General features: G+C 40.9%; 1 protein-coding gene across 1 annotated transcript in view; it reads left to right on the top strand.

The window, feature by feature from the left end:
- The window catches only part of dgkg (diacylglycerol kinase, gamma), a 152,555-nt gene that overhangs the window by 105,767 nt on the left and 30,146 nt on the right, over positions 1-16,642 (top strand). The window contains exons 16-17 of the mRNA XM_079665825.1: positions 3,726-3,816; positions 10,373-10,574. Of these exons, the coding sequence (XP_079521951.1) occupies positions 3,726-3,816; positions 10,373-10,574 (293 nt within the window). The remainder of the gene's footprint in view (positions 1-3,725; positions 3,817-10,372; positions 10,575-16,642) is intronic.

The following is a 16,642-nucleotide window of genomic DNA, read 5'->3' as shown; positions in this document are numbered from 1 at the left end:
ACAATGGGGAGAGATAGCTGCTACAGTACACAGATACAGAGCGTTGTATCCTCAAGCTTTGCTTATCAGTGTTTTCATGGTTTCACCTTTCACTGAATGCAAGCCAATCTCTTTCTCTCTTAGATACAGTTGTATATCCACCAAGAGAAAGAGATATTATCTTTCATAGCAACTGCATTATTTTAAGATGAAAATAATTAATAAGTACTTTGCTTTGTTCGGGAAACAGCGTTACAATCGGGGTAAAAATGGGATAAAAACATGCTGCCATAATTGGATAAATACCCAATTTTTTAAGATGATTTAACATCCTCTTTGTTACTCATTTGTGGTGCATAAACATGGGAATAAAAGAGGAAAGGCTTATAAAAAGTAGTTTGTCTCCCTGTTGCACTCTGTGTCCATACGAGAGGGGAAAAAACATGAGTTAATTGCATTTTTTTACAGACCGTCTCAAGTGGAAGCAGCTTAATGAGTTTAGGCAGCTCGCCTCATTGAGAATCGCAACTGCTCCTAATTGTGATCTCAAATATGCTCATAATCCCCTGATTTGACAGCGGCAGAGGTTTCTGGGGAGGCATTAAGGTGAAAGAAAGAGAACAAGGGACGGAAAGACAATTAGCGAGGAGAAAAACATGTGAGCGAGTGCAGCGGCTTAAGACATTTAGGTTTCAATAAACATCATGAATTATTTGAATGCTTTGTTTGAAGTATGTAGTACGCTTTGAGTTCATGTTGAGTTTTACCTCCTGATTATTTGAGTGTTCGTGAGTGAAAATAAAAATATTTCTCGCACGGTGTGAATATTTCTTTAGGTTGATTCTGTTTAAGTGTCCTCTTATTGCTCTCAGTGCCAATAGGCGCTTTCACACCAAGTACTTTTCCCAGGAATAGTTCCCGGAACTATCTAGTAAATCACGTTCACACCGGAATAAGTCCCTGATGGAGGATTACGCAAATGAAGCCGCTGACGTCACTTCTTCTTCTTCTGCTTTGGGTTTACTGGCAGGCCGCAAACAACTTCACGGCGTATACTGCCATCCGAAGTCCCCGGCCGGAAAATCGCCTGAACACCGATACATCCTCATCACTCCACCGCTCCCATGTTTTTTTTTCTGTTGCCATAAGTTAGTCTCTCTCCGTTGGTGCGCTGGGCTAATGCTAATGCTAGTAATGCTAATGCCAGCAAATACAATGGTTTGCAATTCGCCCAGCCAATCAGAAATTGAACCTTTTCGTCCCCCGGAAAGTACCACCTCTCTAGCCAACACACTCTCACAGTCTGCGTACAAATGAAACGAGCAATAGATACGCAGCAGTCCGATTTTGCGTGCATATGATACGCTGATATTGCACCTCAAACATTAAAACCAAGAGCTCTGTGGCTTCAGGCTGGATCGCCGTTCCAATGACAGTTTTAATGTTTGCGGTGCAATAAACGACACGGCAGCTTATTGGGTTATGGTTAGGGTTAGGGTTAAATAAATGGCAAAGATATGTAGAAAATAAATTCATTTAAGATACGTTCATAACAAACGTAACGTGGGAGAAAATTGTAGAGAAAAAAAAGTAACGTGGGAGTATCATATGCACGCAAAATCTGACTTCTGCGCATCTATTGCACGCCTTTGCAAAGTCATGTAATTTGTACGCAGACTGAAGAGAGTGGGCTAAAAAAAAAGGGGTGAAAAGGTTGGCAAAAAAAAGTTCTAGTTCCAGATCTTTTTGGTGTGAACGCAAAATCCCAGGAACTGTCGGAACTATTTCCCGTACTTTTCCTATTTAGTTTGGATAGTTCCTGGGATTTTGCATTCACACCAAAAAGAGAACTTAGTTCATGAGAACTTTTCCCCCCTTTTTAGTGCCTGCTAGAGAGGTGGTACTTTCCTGGGGAGAAAAAAGTTCAAATTTCTGATTGGCTGGGCGAATTGCAAGCCACGCCCTGTAAAACTCTGAAAAGTTGCTGCTGGGAATCCCAGCATCTTCTACTGAAGCCAGTCCCCAACTCCGGGGACTTCCGGCCGGGAACTTCGGGTGGCAGTATACGCCGTGAAGTTGTTTGCGGCCTGCCAGTAAACCCAAAGCAGAAGAAGAAGAAGTGACGTCAGTGACGTCAGCGGCTTCATTTGCGTAATATTCCCTCAAGGAACTTATTCCGGTGTGAACGCGATCGGCTCTTCCATTGGGGAACTAAGTGCTGGGAACTAAGTAAGGCAAAGTACTTGGTGTGAAAGCGGCTAATGGTTTGCCCACATGGTACTGAGCTGTTGTGGCAATAGCTGTGTTATCAGTATCAGCAGCTTGTCAAATGATCTATGAAGTATTTGTCTTTGTAGAGACATCAGTTATGATGTTTGCAGGGTTTCTCTGGGTGTTAAGGGTGAGTACAGCCTTTACAAATCATTTTGTAGACTTACGGTTAAAGCTTTAGATACTCCTTTCTCTTTGAGAGTCGATAACCCCAGTCTGTTCAAAGATTGTGATACATCTCTCAAAACACCAGATCAAAAAGGGTCGAATGGGGAAGCTTTGAAGTCATGACCTTTGAAAACATTTGCCCCTCCCCCGACAGCCAATCAGTGTGTTTTCTCTTACCAAATGGCTCTCCTTCCAAATAAACATGCTTGGACTTAGAAAGTCTCTGACTAGGGCCAAAGACACTTCCAACAGTCCGAATCTGGCCGACTCTTTTGTAAATTAAGTTGGTGTGAGGTATAGTGGAAAGATTTTGGATGTGTTTTCTTTATTGATGCATCCAAATGATTGCTATTTGCACAGAGTTTGTGATCCGACAGAAAGGTCAGAATGTAAATCTTACATAGGCAATACAACAGTGTGGGCTACCTGAGTAAATGCATTGTAATTGTAAAGTATTACTGATCAATCTCCTGGTATTTGTAAGGTGATCTGTGTATTGATCTGTTATTGTAATTGTTGGTGTGATAGAGACAATGCTATGTTTTTAGTGTCCGTTCATTGTGTACCTGCACAAATGGAAATAAGCTAATGGCAATTTATGGTCCTGCACTTATAATAGTAATTCATTTTGTGACATGATTCCCTTTACCTCCACTTGTGTTCAGTTACTGCACCAGTTGTTTTCCCTTCATTTATCACTGTTGAGAACTCCCCTGTCCAGCAGAGATTTCACCTTGACTTTGTTATTCAGCCACCGTCCTGTGCCAAAACTGCACCAAATGACATCGGGACGTAAACAGCGAGGTCATCTCTGACAAACCCTCTGCAGGGCACAAATGAACCGCTGTTGAGTCAGTCCTGTGGCATGCTTTCGAGTACTGTGAATCACACAAATATTTCCCCTTATCATACAGTCTCCACCAGCAATGTTTCACCCTGTGTCCCCTCCAGAGGCAATGTGGATATTTCAACTCTCAACATATGTTTACTGAGGCGACTGTTTCAATGAAAGCGTGGACAACCGACGGACAGATGGTGGGGTTAACTTGCTGTGTTTCTAGTGGCCAGTGTCTACACTTTAATGCTTGAGGATGCATCGATGGAGCTTTGACCTTCGTGGTCACATGGCTGCAAGGGCTGTCAAATCCAAAATGTGACGTGACTTAAGGCAATCGGACAGCTTCAATATGTGTCCAGCGCACCCGAAAGCAAGTCAGGCTGTAAGCTTGAAACACTGTGCTCGTGTGAAAGCCAATCTTTTTTTATATGTTTGTCTAAAAACATGTCTGTCTTCTGTGTCTCCTCAGAATGAAGAACAAGCTCTGGTACTTTGAGTTCGGCACCACTGAGACCATATCTGCCACCTGCAAGAAACTCAACGAATGCATAGAAGTGGAGGTGAGTTCAAGGCTGGAGATCTTTGAATTATCACAAAGCACTGGCACACTATCAAATGTACTCTCTTTATTTAAAACCATCTACTACTTGGAGCAGTGGGAGCTATTATATTCACACAGTTCACATTTCGTATTTGAACATTCAGGAACCGTTTCTCAAGCCAAGCCTACATACTGAGACTTCCAAAAAGATGGAAAATATATTTAAATACCCGAGAATATATATGATGCAAAAGAAAAAGTAAAATATGGAACATGTTGTGTTCACTACATGTCAAGATCGTTGTTTTTTTCCACCGTTGTACTGACAGACTCTTAGATGCTGTTGTTCTTTAATGTGTTGCAGATATTCACAACAAAGTAGTTTTCTCATATTAATAAGGTGGGCTATTTATAGTACACCATCAGATTAATGCTCCATAAAGTTACTGATTGCCTCATTCTGTCACACGGCGCAGTATAATCTGTCACCATGGTCGCTTGAAGCACAGCAAGACTCACCGTTTCAAAAACAATTGGGAAAATAGCGAACAGCCTGTCTCCATATGTTTAAAAAAGCACATTTTTTTAATTGTTTTAAATTTTTTGTTGAAATATTTAGGATTTCATTAGCTCAAGTTAATGAATTTCCTTTATTTCTTAAACATTAAACTTTGCATTCCTCTTTATTTATCTTATTGTCGGAAAACACAAACAGAAATGTTTTTGAAATTACTTTTCAATGGTAGATTAATACACATATACATGGTGCTCTAGTGGTATGCAATTGACATTAAAACATAGTATTTCTCATTGCATTATGTGAGATGATCCCGTTTAAAACTTAAAAATTGGATTTATGTTACTTCCTGCAAAGTTACCATGGCCTATTTATCTAACACTCAGACTCAGCAGAGAACAAATAATCAAGTAATTTTCTTTTCACGCAAGTACAAAGGCTTTCAATCATGCTCCCGTTTTGACGCAGAATTTGTCAGCCTGATTGAATCTCAAGGATTTATAAGCCTAGTCCTCTTGACTGAGGGCAGTTTTCTAAAAAGACACTTGGATTGTATTTTATCTGACTCAGAAAAACTTGTATGTTGTGACTAACACATTATCCTGGAACCCATCAGTTATGGTTTCTCTTTAAAGGCTTCTATACGTACTTTCTGAAACGCTCTATACTGCTGGTGGTGAAACAGCTCCTTCCTGAGAATACACTGACGATGATGACATGTGTACCGCTCAGAGAGTTATTGTTTCCATGTAAGGTCATCCTCTCTAAAAAGAAACTGAGGGACAACTGTGTAGGCAGGTAGCAGATCATAAAGGGGGTCATGTGACGTGCACAGGCAGGAAACTTTTTGGAGGGCACCTAGTGAGAGGTGCTAAACCACCGGGTGTAGAAAATAAACGCCAGGTGACAGTAGGGAGGGTTAAAGTGAAGGTGTTGTCTTCACAGCTTTTACTGTGAAGCAGCTGCATTAATTGTTGGGCTTGTATTACTATGACCTCAACGAGGGAGGACAGACCTAACACATTTAACAGTGAAGTGAAGCTACTGTTTGTGAGATAAGTCCTAGGAGACCGGTGATCTTTACATGCCCTTAAGTTTGCCCTTCCAACATGCAATCACATGCATGTTAGCATGCTACTTAGCCACATAGATAGAACATTTCCAGCTACCAGTCATATTTTCTTTCATGCAAGTTAATTAATTATTTTACAGCCAAAACTAGGGGACATTTTCTTGTGAATCTAAATTATTATGAGGGCTGTTAAAATAAATTGGTCGGAATATTGAATCACTTGTTAAGGCCAGGGCTGCCAATACTCACGCATTGAGCGTGAGAGTCATGCAATTAACCCATATCTCATGCACTCGCGCCACACTTGCCTTTTCTCACGCTAAGTTTTCGTCCAAAAATAAATGTATATAAATATAAAAATAAAGTGAAGGAACAGCAAACCGAGCGGTCTACGAAATGAGACGGTCTTCTGGCTTCAGTAAAGTTTGAACGATATTGGGAGATTCTGATTTCACAGATCAATAACTCATTAACAAAACGTTATTCAGACACAAATTGCGTCTCCTAAGTACCGTGGTGAGGTTGACAACGAACTACAATCACATTTTGATCCAAAAAAAAGCCAATACACGCCGCCCTCCGAGCTGGACACATTACATTGGTCTCTATCTGCAGCCGAAGAAGAAACGAGTGCTCAGGGACCGTCTGCAAAGTGCAACTCCAAAAAAAGAGAATACAATAATATTCAATCACTATTATACAGCTTATTACTACCAAACTCACTACACACATCAATAGTCTCCTGGTGGTCATACGACAGCAGAGAGTTTTGAAGAATATGCTTTTGAATACTTTTGGGGAATATTTATAATGTAAAATCTTCAATAAATATGGCATCATCTTAAATAACTTTACTATTATACAGTATATTGCCACCAAACTCACTATTTGCATTGTTGCTGTTAGCATCTGGGTAGCTAGCTGCACTAACGGATACTAGAAGCTGTTTCTAAAACAATGAGAGGGAGAGCTCTGTCCTGTCAGACTGAGAGAGATAACAGCTCAGTGAGGTAAGGGACTCTCTCAGTGTTTAGATAGTTAACTTTAGTCTAGTTATCTCAGTGGGTCTCAAACGTTTTGGTCACCATTTATGAGAATAAATGAAAAACAGTTATGAAATACTATGACAGTAAAACAAGAATACAGTTTAAAAGAGTTATTTGTAAAATATCCATCAAGAAAAAGAAAATCTGTTTACAGTTCTGTTTCATATGGATGTTGAGAGATGTATCCTTAAATTCATTTTGCTCTCAAAGTGCACCAGGTTGATGCATTTAGCTTCAATATTTATCACTTGTAAAATAGCACTTTACCTCTGCTTAGACCTATATGCCATTTTATATGCTGTGAGCTTATATCGAGCCTTCATTGTAAGAGTCGCGGGTACACTGTATGTGCGCGTATTTCACTGTAGTGCCCGGTACATTAATGAGAAACCCTAGTTTGTACATGTTCAATACATGTGTAACACTATACACATGAACGTTTCTTTTTTCGGATCACCAAAAAAAAAATCTCACTCCAAGCTGAACTCAAATGTTGGCAGCCCTGGTTAAGGATAGGTAGGCTACGGACAACTGCAGTGTGAACACTTCTCCAAACACTTTATAGAGCTGTTCAATATCAGGCTGCTATGTGTTATGTAGTTTTCCACACATGCACACACACACACGCACACACACATTATGGTGCTTTGACACAGCAAGAATCAACCATGCATGCTGAGTCACAGCAATGTGTTGCTGCAATTCTCCGTTTGACTTATCTGATGAGTCTAGACGAGGCTATGAAACACAATATCATTCAGAGTTAGGCCAAGAGTGTACATATCATAAAGTATGATTCGACATTCGGCCAATTTATATGTATTACCTCCACCAAGGGCGTTGTGTTTGTGGTTTGCTGTGTTGCTCGGTTTGTCTCTCAGAAGGATTACAGAAAAACCACCAGTCAGATTTTCATTTAACTTGGTAGAAGGGTATAGCCTTAGACAAATTTGGAGCAGATCTGAATACAAACTGTTTTTACTTGCCTTGAAAAGGCCTCGATGGAGGTCTGTGCGCTCTGAATGCCCTTGTAGTTGCTTTCGGCTTCAGACAACCGCACATCTGGCCTCTGTCCAAGTAATGCGTCAGGGAAAAAATAAAACTTGCTGGTGTGAAAAGGGAGTACAAGCATGGGTATCTAACTCTATGATACAGCACATATTACACTGCAACCCTAATCTCTATGGCGTCCATTACCTTAGATGTTAAATATAGCTATGTCACTCAGGGGCAGAGGTCGCGTTAACCGAATATTTTCCGTCTGACAGATTTTTTTTAACAATGAAGGAAAAATCTGAAAGTAGTCCGTCATTTTGACAGATTAGAACAAACTCGGAACAGCGCCAAAGTTTCCCCATATAACACGGCGCTAACAGCTCATGAGGGTGCGCCCCCCCCAACCCCGTTGACAGTTCACGAGCGTGCTCTCTCTCTCTCCCCCCCCCGTCAGAGTTGTGTGAAGCCCGACGGGTAATACTGGATTTTGACGGGCTGCGCAAAAGTCAAGCGCAACCTCTGCTCAGGGGAAATCATGTACATGCTCTGTGGTTTCCTGGTGGCAGAAAATATTTTTGCATTTCGCTGGTCAGTAAATGTCTATGCTAATAACTAAGTTTCTTATTTCTTATATTGAATCACAGGTCAATGCCAACAGAGGTGAACAAAATAAGCTGCATGAGCTTTGTTTGACCTGATTAGATTTGTTGAGCTATACACAAAGCAGCCAATCAGAGACCCCCAGAGAGCTAAAGCTGGGCGCTTGACACTTCTGGCAGAAGAGAAGTGGAAGAGCTAAGCTGTAAAGCAGCATTGGTTTCAGTGACGGCAGTGAGACAAAACGGGTAATGTGATTACATACAGTAGACCTACAGCTAAGTTGATCAGTAGACGCCAGAAGAGCCTGTGAACAAATCCCAGTTAAACCATTAGATAATAACCCAGGGTGTAACTGGTGCTGCTGTGTCATCTTACGTCAACAGAACATGTGAATCCTGCACTCTTTACCTTAAAAGTAGAATTGTCAGACCCATTTAACAATGTGGTTTACCAAAAGTTTTAATTAAACAATGTCAGCCCGTGTTTTATCTATTCATAGTTACTCTTGTGACTTTAAGGTTTGGAAACTAGAGAAATGTAAGAATACGCATCAAAGCTCATGGCATTTGACAGTGAAATGCATTGAAAGGAACAGAAGGAATGAATTTACCAAAATAACTTCCCCAATAATATAATTTCTATACAGATGGAAGCAACACATGGTGGATCATATAAAACTGGCTATTACCATATCCTTGTATCACAAGTTATTACATTTCATGTTCCAGACTTCTGTTTGAAATCCCGGAAAATACTATACTCATCACCATCCATCTTTCCTCCTGGAGAATGTTGCTGCTGTTCACCCTCATCGATCACACTCACTTACCATCCACCCTTCTTTCAACCTCTTTAGCTTTACTCCCTCTACCTTCCTTTACCTTCCTATCTATCTCCCTCCCACTCCAGCTGTAGGGGTCCTTGACCTTGTAACCCCTACAAGGAACCCTTTTGACCCTATTCCCTCTTCTCTGTTACTTCTCACCTCCTGCACTTTGTAAGCAGCATATCGCAATTATCAGGATATGTTCCTAGTCCTTTCATAAATGACAGACCTGTATCTCTTTTATTTGTATTTCCAAGACACTAAAATACAGTTTTAACCAACTTTTTGCGTAAAAACTCAACTGAGAAGAATAATTTTTAACTGACCGAAGCTCTTCGTTCTGTCAGAGCCAACTGAGTCTTCTGTTTTTAAAACGTATACACTAGACTTGTAGGCTGCACAGTGAACAACCAGTTCCTCTTCTCAACCTTGAAAAGATTGAGCGTATCAGGCTCTGCACTGACAACTTGCTCATGAAAACTGTTTTATTTCTAATAACAGGAGTTCCACAAGGCTCCATCATGGGCCCTCTACCCTTCCATATCTGCACAGGAATACTTGATATCTCTTCGTGTTTCTTGATATACTGGCATGGCTTAAATGCTATGCTGATGACACCCAGCTATTCGTGTAATTCCCCCATCAACATTCAGGTGGAGGCACACTTTTCTGGATTGATTGTCAAGGCACCACCTCAAACTCAACCCTGACTAGTCTGGGCTTGTGTTCCTTCAGGAGAAAGGGTTCATTCACCTCAGTCCATCACCATTAACAACACCACGGTGGCCTTGACCCTGTCAATCAAAATGATGTTGTCGACAAACATTGCAGCAGTCCTGCTCAGTTCCTCCTTTACATCAAGAGGACTAACAGGGGAGGAGTCCAAGGTGCTGATCCAGGTGTCAGCCACTAGACCTCAGCGGCTGATACAAAATGCTGCTGCTTGCCTTGTATTCAACCTTTCCAAATGTTTTCACAATACTCAAATTCTCCCTGAAATACACTGGCTGTGTTGCTGTTTGCATCCAGTTCAAGAACCTGCTTTCCCCCGAAAGCTATGGTCAACCACTACATCCCTGCCAGTGCATTGGGCTCCTTTGCCTTTAGACATTTAGATGATCTTTTTCTTACAAATCTCGGTCCTTTGTTCTGAGCTGCGGGCTACAACCCAACTTGTTATAGTGTACAACTCAATACCCATTGCTAGCATTTACGTACAGTATCTCTTGTTTCTTTTAGAACATCTCAAACACTTATTTGTTTCAAAGGGATACACTCACAAATGTGGATAATATCTCACTCTTGCTTCCACTTGGTTTGAGTATTGTAAGTGGTTTTGGACAAAAGCGTCTGCAAACTGAATCTAATGTAATCTATAACCTTGCATTTGTGATCCTACAGCTTCAGTGCACAAACGGGGGCATAACTTTATGTATTATGTGTTACTTTTTAGCTGCTCCTGTCCTATATGTTTTTTCATTGTCCTTATCTATCTGTCTTACTCTATTTTCTGCTCAGTGCGACGGTATCATCTTGGACCTCAGCAACACCTCCTTGGAGGGCATAGCTGTGCTCAACATTCCCAGCATGCACGGCGGCTCCAACCTGTGGGGCGAGTCGAAGAAGAGGAGGAACTACAGCCGCATGAGCAAGAAAGTTCCCGACCGGATGCCAGCCAGCACCGTCACGGACGCAAAAGAACTCAAATTCTGCATGCAAGGTGAGTCAAAGCAGATGAGTGACGACTGTGCAATTTCAACTTTGCATCATGAACGAGGCAACAGTGTGTTTGGTTATTAAACAAATACTATTAAATGTATTTCAGCCACAGTATTGTAAAGACCAAGCAAAGATTTAGAGATGTCAATATGTGCTCTTTTTAGGCTCTTCTTTGTATCCGATCAGAGACTCTAGTGCAATCAAGACAGACTACAACGTTAAAAAAAACCTGACGTGGTCTCGATCTGACTTTAATCTTACTTCAACTCAAGCCTGGACTATTATTACTTGTACAGCTAGTGGTTTATTATTACCAATATGACCTCTGCCTGCATGCAGTGCTGCTCGTACGGTGACTTTCTCTTCACACACTCCCAGCTGAGAGTGACTAATTCAACCCTTAGAATCTGTTCTACATTCACAAAAAATCATATTTTTAGACTCTAACAGGGTCAGGCGGTGCACCACCACTATAATACCACCGTGGGAAACCCTGCACTATAGTTTGAGTGATGTGATTTTAAATCAAGGTTATAACCAAAGTAATCAGCCTCTGCAGGGTGTCTGGTTCCTGAATGTGTGGCAGCAGCTGGTTTTTGGTTCAAACTGAATATAGCACAAGTGTGATTCATATTATTACCTTCTATTCACTTCTCTCTGCAGCTATGATTGACTTAAAATGTACTTGTACTCAATGGTAGTTTTTCGTCCTGGTGAGAGAAACCATTTTCCAGTCAGGTTTTCAAAATGCCTGCATTACCTTGTTGTTGCCTACATGTAGGTACATAATGTTTATTTCTTAATCAGACATCCTTTTAATTTATTCTCTAATCTACAAAACAGTATTATTTTTCTAATTTACTTCACACTGTTAACCATCTGCTTATGTTTTCAACTCTCCCAGTGTGTCACTCCATCACAGCTGGGCCTTTAGGCGCGTTCACACCAAGTACTTTTCCCAGAAAGGTTCCTGAGAACTCTTTAGTTCTCATGAACTAAGTACAGATCGCGTTCACACCATAATAAGTCCCTTGGGGTGGATTAGGCAAATGAAGCCGCTGACGTCACTTCTTCTTCTGCTTTGGGTTTACTGGCAGGCCGCAAACAACTTCACGGCATATACTGCCGCCGGAAGTCCCCGGAGTTGGGGACTGGCTTCAGTAGAAGCTGCTGGGACTCACAGCAGCTTCTCCTGAAGCCTTCCGAGTAAACGGCCAGAACGCCGACACCTCCTCATCTCCACCGCTCCAATGTTTTATTTTGGGTTGTCATAAGTTAGTCTCTCTGCGTTTCTGCGCTGGGCTAATGCTAATGCTAATAATGCAATGCGAGGATAATAAAATGGCGGCTTCACAAAGGTTTTTGGGATTTTGCCGGGGCGTGGTTTGCATTCCGCCCAGCCAATCAGACACATGAACCTTTTTCTCCCACGAAAGTCCCTGCTCTCTAGCAGGGACTGAAAGGGGGGTAAAAAAGGTTCTCTAGAACTAATTTAGTTCCTGGGACTTTTTGGTGTGAACGCAACTAAATCGTAGTTCTCAGGAACCTTTGTGGGAAAAGTACTTGGTGTGAACGCGCCTTTTGACTCTTAAAGTTACATTTTTAAATCACTTTATTGTGGCCTTCATTAACAGACGCATCTTTCAAATTACAGATGTGAATTTGGAAAGCACATTTTGGCCCCTGCTATTCCTGAGGGCTTCTCAAATGAATGTCCAGGCCGTGTTAAAAGATAAACTTGTATCTTTTATCTGCTGCTACTGTACACATGCTGGTCAGCAAGGAGTAAGACTGTGCCTTAGAAAAGTGTTTTACAATTTCCTCTGTGGCTCTCAAGCTTTTTCAAGACTGAGAAAATAGGAAGGTTATAACGAAAAGAGGAATGCATTTTGGGAAATGTAAATCCTAATGTTTTTGGAGCGCAACCAAATCGAGAATATCGCGGGGTCTTAAAAAGTATTAAAAGTTGATAAATCAATTTAGCGAAAATTAAGGCTATTAAAAACTGCATTTTCCAAGTTATTACATTTTGTATAATATATATTATATATATATATTTTCAATAAGTATTGAAATTGCCCAAAGAGGTTGTATTCTACAGGACATCGCACGCTCACTGCTTGATAGCGCTCAAAGCTCCGTTTACGCTGGTTGTTAAGCAACATCGTTATGGGGAAATGCAAGTCTGCGTCCAAATGGTTGGAAGATAAGGAGGAAGGACAATCAATACTCAATATAGCCAATGTGAGGTAAAGTGTGTCGCCAAGGTAACCGGTTAGAACTCAAAGTGGCGATGAGGTCTTAAAATGTATGGAAAGGGTCTTAAAAAAGGTCTTTAAAGGGATTACATGTGACTTCAGGATTCCTGCATACACCCTGGTGATGCTTTGATTATATTTTTTAAAACTTCCCCAGTCCCTATAGCGTTATTGAAGTCAATACGAAATGGTTGATGAACTTCCTTAAAGGTACTATAAGTTTCTGTTTCCTTACAGATTTATTAGACTACCTAACTCTTGTGTAATTTCTTTCTGAGATCATGTTCTTGCCTCTTGGTCGAGTGAACAGTTTGGTCCTTGACGCGTGCGCACATGTGACTTACAGGGTTTATATCAAGTCAAGGACTTCTCTCGCGTCACAATTTCTTCTTCTTCTCCTTTTCCTCTCTTCAAACTTCTCCCTCTTCTTCTACTCCTTCTTCTTCATCAGGCATTTTATATGTTGCAGCAACAAACTAAAAAAAACACCAGTAGCACAAACGTCTAAAGAGTATTATATTCGTATATGTATCTTAACATATAATAGTATAGCTGATTTGTTTACATGTTTAAACTAGATGAAGGTTAAATGAATACGGTTGAATTGTATTCCTTTTTTCAGTTATGGGGAAATTGGTAGCCAATACAGCCAACTTAATTGAGAACCACTTATATATGCTCTTCAACATTTTGTTTGAACTGTTTACCAGTATATGCTTTCTCTATAAATAGCTCCAGGGTGAGTGACGTCCAGCCGCTGGTTAGGTTTGCTTTTAATGTCCAAACCTTAAAATAAAAGCCACTTTATGCTCTCGTCAAGGTTTGTTCTCGATCATCCAATTTCTGCCTCTTTCTTTTCACTTCTCTCTACATCCCTGCTCACTGAACTAAACCCTGTTTCCATGGAGATCTCAGGGCTATACTGAAGTAAAGACCAGATGAGAGGAAGAGCAAAAAGACGGGAGAAAAGGGAAGGCATGGTGAAAGGAAATGTAGCGTAAGAAGCAACAGCTGTGACTACTATAGGGTCGTTTTTAATGTGTTTGTGAGGTGACGGACTTTACCTGTATGTAGATGAAGTCTTTGAACTTATACTGCATGTTTTAAGTATAATCTGGGAAAGATATTTAAACTACTGTATATTTCTGACTGAATGCATCACTACTCTAATGAAGTTCTGTTTCCTCTTTCTGCGGAGTTCACATCCTTGTTCCTAATGTCTTGCCTTCCACATTTTGTTTAAATATAGCATTTGTCCTCAGTTTCTTGCGGATTGCATCATATATTCCGGTTTGGATGGGATTCAATGCCTAAGAGGACATATTTGGTTCATATTTGTATTTTGTGACTGTAAGCCCTTTTATTTTTCTCATCTTGGCCGTGCTGCAGCACCTCTTTTCACCCTCTGTCTGAAACCAGAGCCCAGTCTGCTCTGATTGGTTAGCTGGACGGCTCTGTTGTGATTGGTCAGCTGTTTAGAGAAGTCCCACCCCTTAGCCTATCGCGTACAATGTGTTGGAGCGCAAGCCAATAGAGAGTGTTACATAATGATGTCACTATGTTCCTGAAGTTTAAAAAGGAGTCCAATGGAGGCGTTGTGTCTGGAGGGAACTTTAACCTTTTCAAACCAAAACTGCAGTTAAGGCCCTTCAATTGTTGGATAGCCCGTTAAAAGCGAATGTCGGGATCTTGCCAGACGTGGACGGAGCAAGATGTGTTTTAGCCACCTTAAAAAGACCAACCTAAAGGAATCCATCTCAGTTTACGTGTATGCTATATCTAGATTATTTATAGTGAACAGTTTATTATGCCCTTTTCAAATGCGTTATTTTACCCCACATACTGTAACATGGAAGTCGTTGCTTTGATCCATTAGTTTCATTGTGCTGTTGTGTGACTTTGAAGACACGTACAGTTAAGTAGACACAGTTCACGTCACAATGTGGTTGTTTTTAAGGCCCCATAAGCTGCTGCCTCTAAAGCCTCCACAACTCCAAATAGTCTATTTATAGCCACAGCACACAGATCAGACGTCCCACACCGCTCTGTGCACGCAGACAGTTTCCTCTCCGTGTACATGGGGAAGCTTCGGCAGCCATTGACTCTGTTCATCGTGTAAATGTACCACCTTCAGTCTTAACTCTTGACTTAAACACGAGCTGTAATCCTAATGCAGCTCCTTAAAGAAGTGTAACCAACATGCTGTGCTCACTTGTACAAGGACGTTCCTGATCTCATTACATGTGCTGACCATGAAAAAACATTATCCCTGCACATGGTCATATAACAGCCCTGTAGTCTAAGGATACCTGTTATTAGGTCAACATTTAAGTCCTCGTTGTTGTGAGAAAGGGGTTAATTCAGGGGTTATTGTTCATGCGCGTCCACATGATCCGTATTTCGTCTCTTTAAACTAATTGGTGTTGTCTATGTGACCAGACGGGAAATGCATTGTGGTAACGGTGCAGCTGGAGCTCGTCATTTACATAGAGTTGAGGTCTAGGCTACTTTATGCAAATCATAAAGCCGCCTCTAGAAACTCTACCTGCTGTCAATGTTGAATAAAGACAGTTTTAGTAAATGAATTATTTCTCACCTGTAATGTCTTCAGAAAAACATTTTGATGAACTATTCTCGTGATATTGGAGAAATGGTTTCTAAACGAGCTTCCATGTTGGTCCAAGCAAAAAGGTCAAGTGTAAAATCATTCATCCAATCATGAGCGTTACCATCAGGTGTCTAATGCTGGGGAACGCTGCCGCCTAAACGTGGTCAAAATGCTGCCGTGGGCACGTTGTGTTTTGCTAATGTTGTATATTGTAATGCGTATATGAGAAGGTTACTCCACTAATTACAGGATACGAGGATTTCATCGGTGTATTGTGTCACTTATTAAGAAAAAAGGCTTTTCTGTGTTTTATATCATTTGGGTTTTGGAGTGTTGGACGAACGAAGAATAGTGTCCCCTTTAGGCTGAGTGTTTTTCGGGTGTACTTTTTTCACATTTTATAATCAAACAATAAATCGCACTCAACCTATTAATTAAAAGGGAAACACGTTGTTAGGAGCTAAAAACGTTGAACTTAATACAACCGCAACCAAAAATGTGTTGAATTATTGCTTTTTTTAATATATTGCATTTCAACGTTGGATGTTTATCAGAATACATTGTCAGTTACAGTTTGTTCTCATCTGATTTCAAATAAACAAAGTCTTGGCTTTCAGAATATTAAACTTGTTTCGGCAAATTTAGAGGATAAATACAACTTTGAAGCTTGTGACGGCATAATTACAAGCGGAGAACGGAGTAACTTGACGTCACAGCAGGCATAACAACAGCCGGTGTTTCTCGTGAGGGTTTTCCAATACACACAAACGCAAAATTACTGTGTGTGTGTGTGTGTGTGTGTGTGTGTGTGTGTGTGTGTGTGTGTGTGTGTGTGTGTGTGTGTGTGTGTGTGTGTGTGTGTGTGTGTGTGTGTGTGTGTGTGTGTGTGTGTGTGTGTGTGTGTGTGTGTGTGTGTGTGTGTGTGTGTGTGTGTGTGTGTGTGTGTGTGTGTGTGTGTGTGTGTGTGTGTGTGTGTGTGTGTGTGTGTGTGTGTGTGTGTGTGTGTGTGTGTGTGTGTGTGTGTGTGTGTGTGTGTGTGTGTGTGTGTGTGTGTGTGTGTCAGACCAGAAATCCAAACGAAAATATTTTCCCTCCAATCAGATTGATGGATTCCAGAGAAGAGGAAACTTTGAAGGCCTTTTTCTCAAAGTGATGACTCGGTGACAGTCATTATATAATGTTACATATTTTGCTTAATATTTG

This window comes from Notothenia rossii (assembly GCF_949606895.1).
Source record: "Notothenia rossii genome assembly, chromosome: 2".
NCBI classification, from domain to species: Eukaryota; Metazoa; Chordata; class Actinopteri; order Perciformes; family Nototheniidae; genus Notothenia; species Notothenia rossii.
This window is presented reverse-complemented; position numbering and strand designations above follow the sequence as displayed.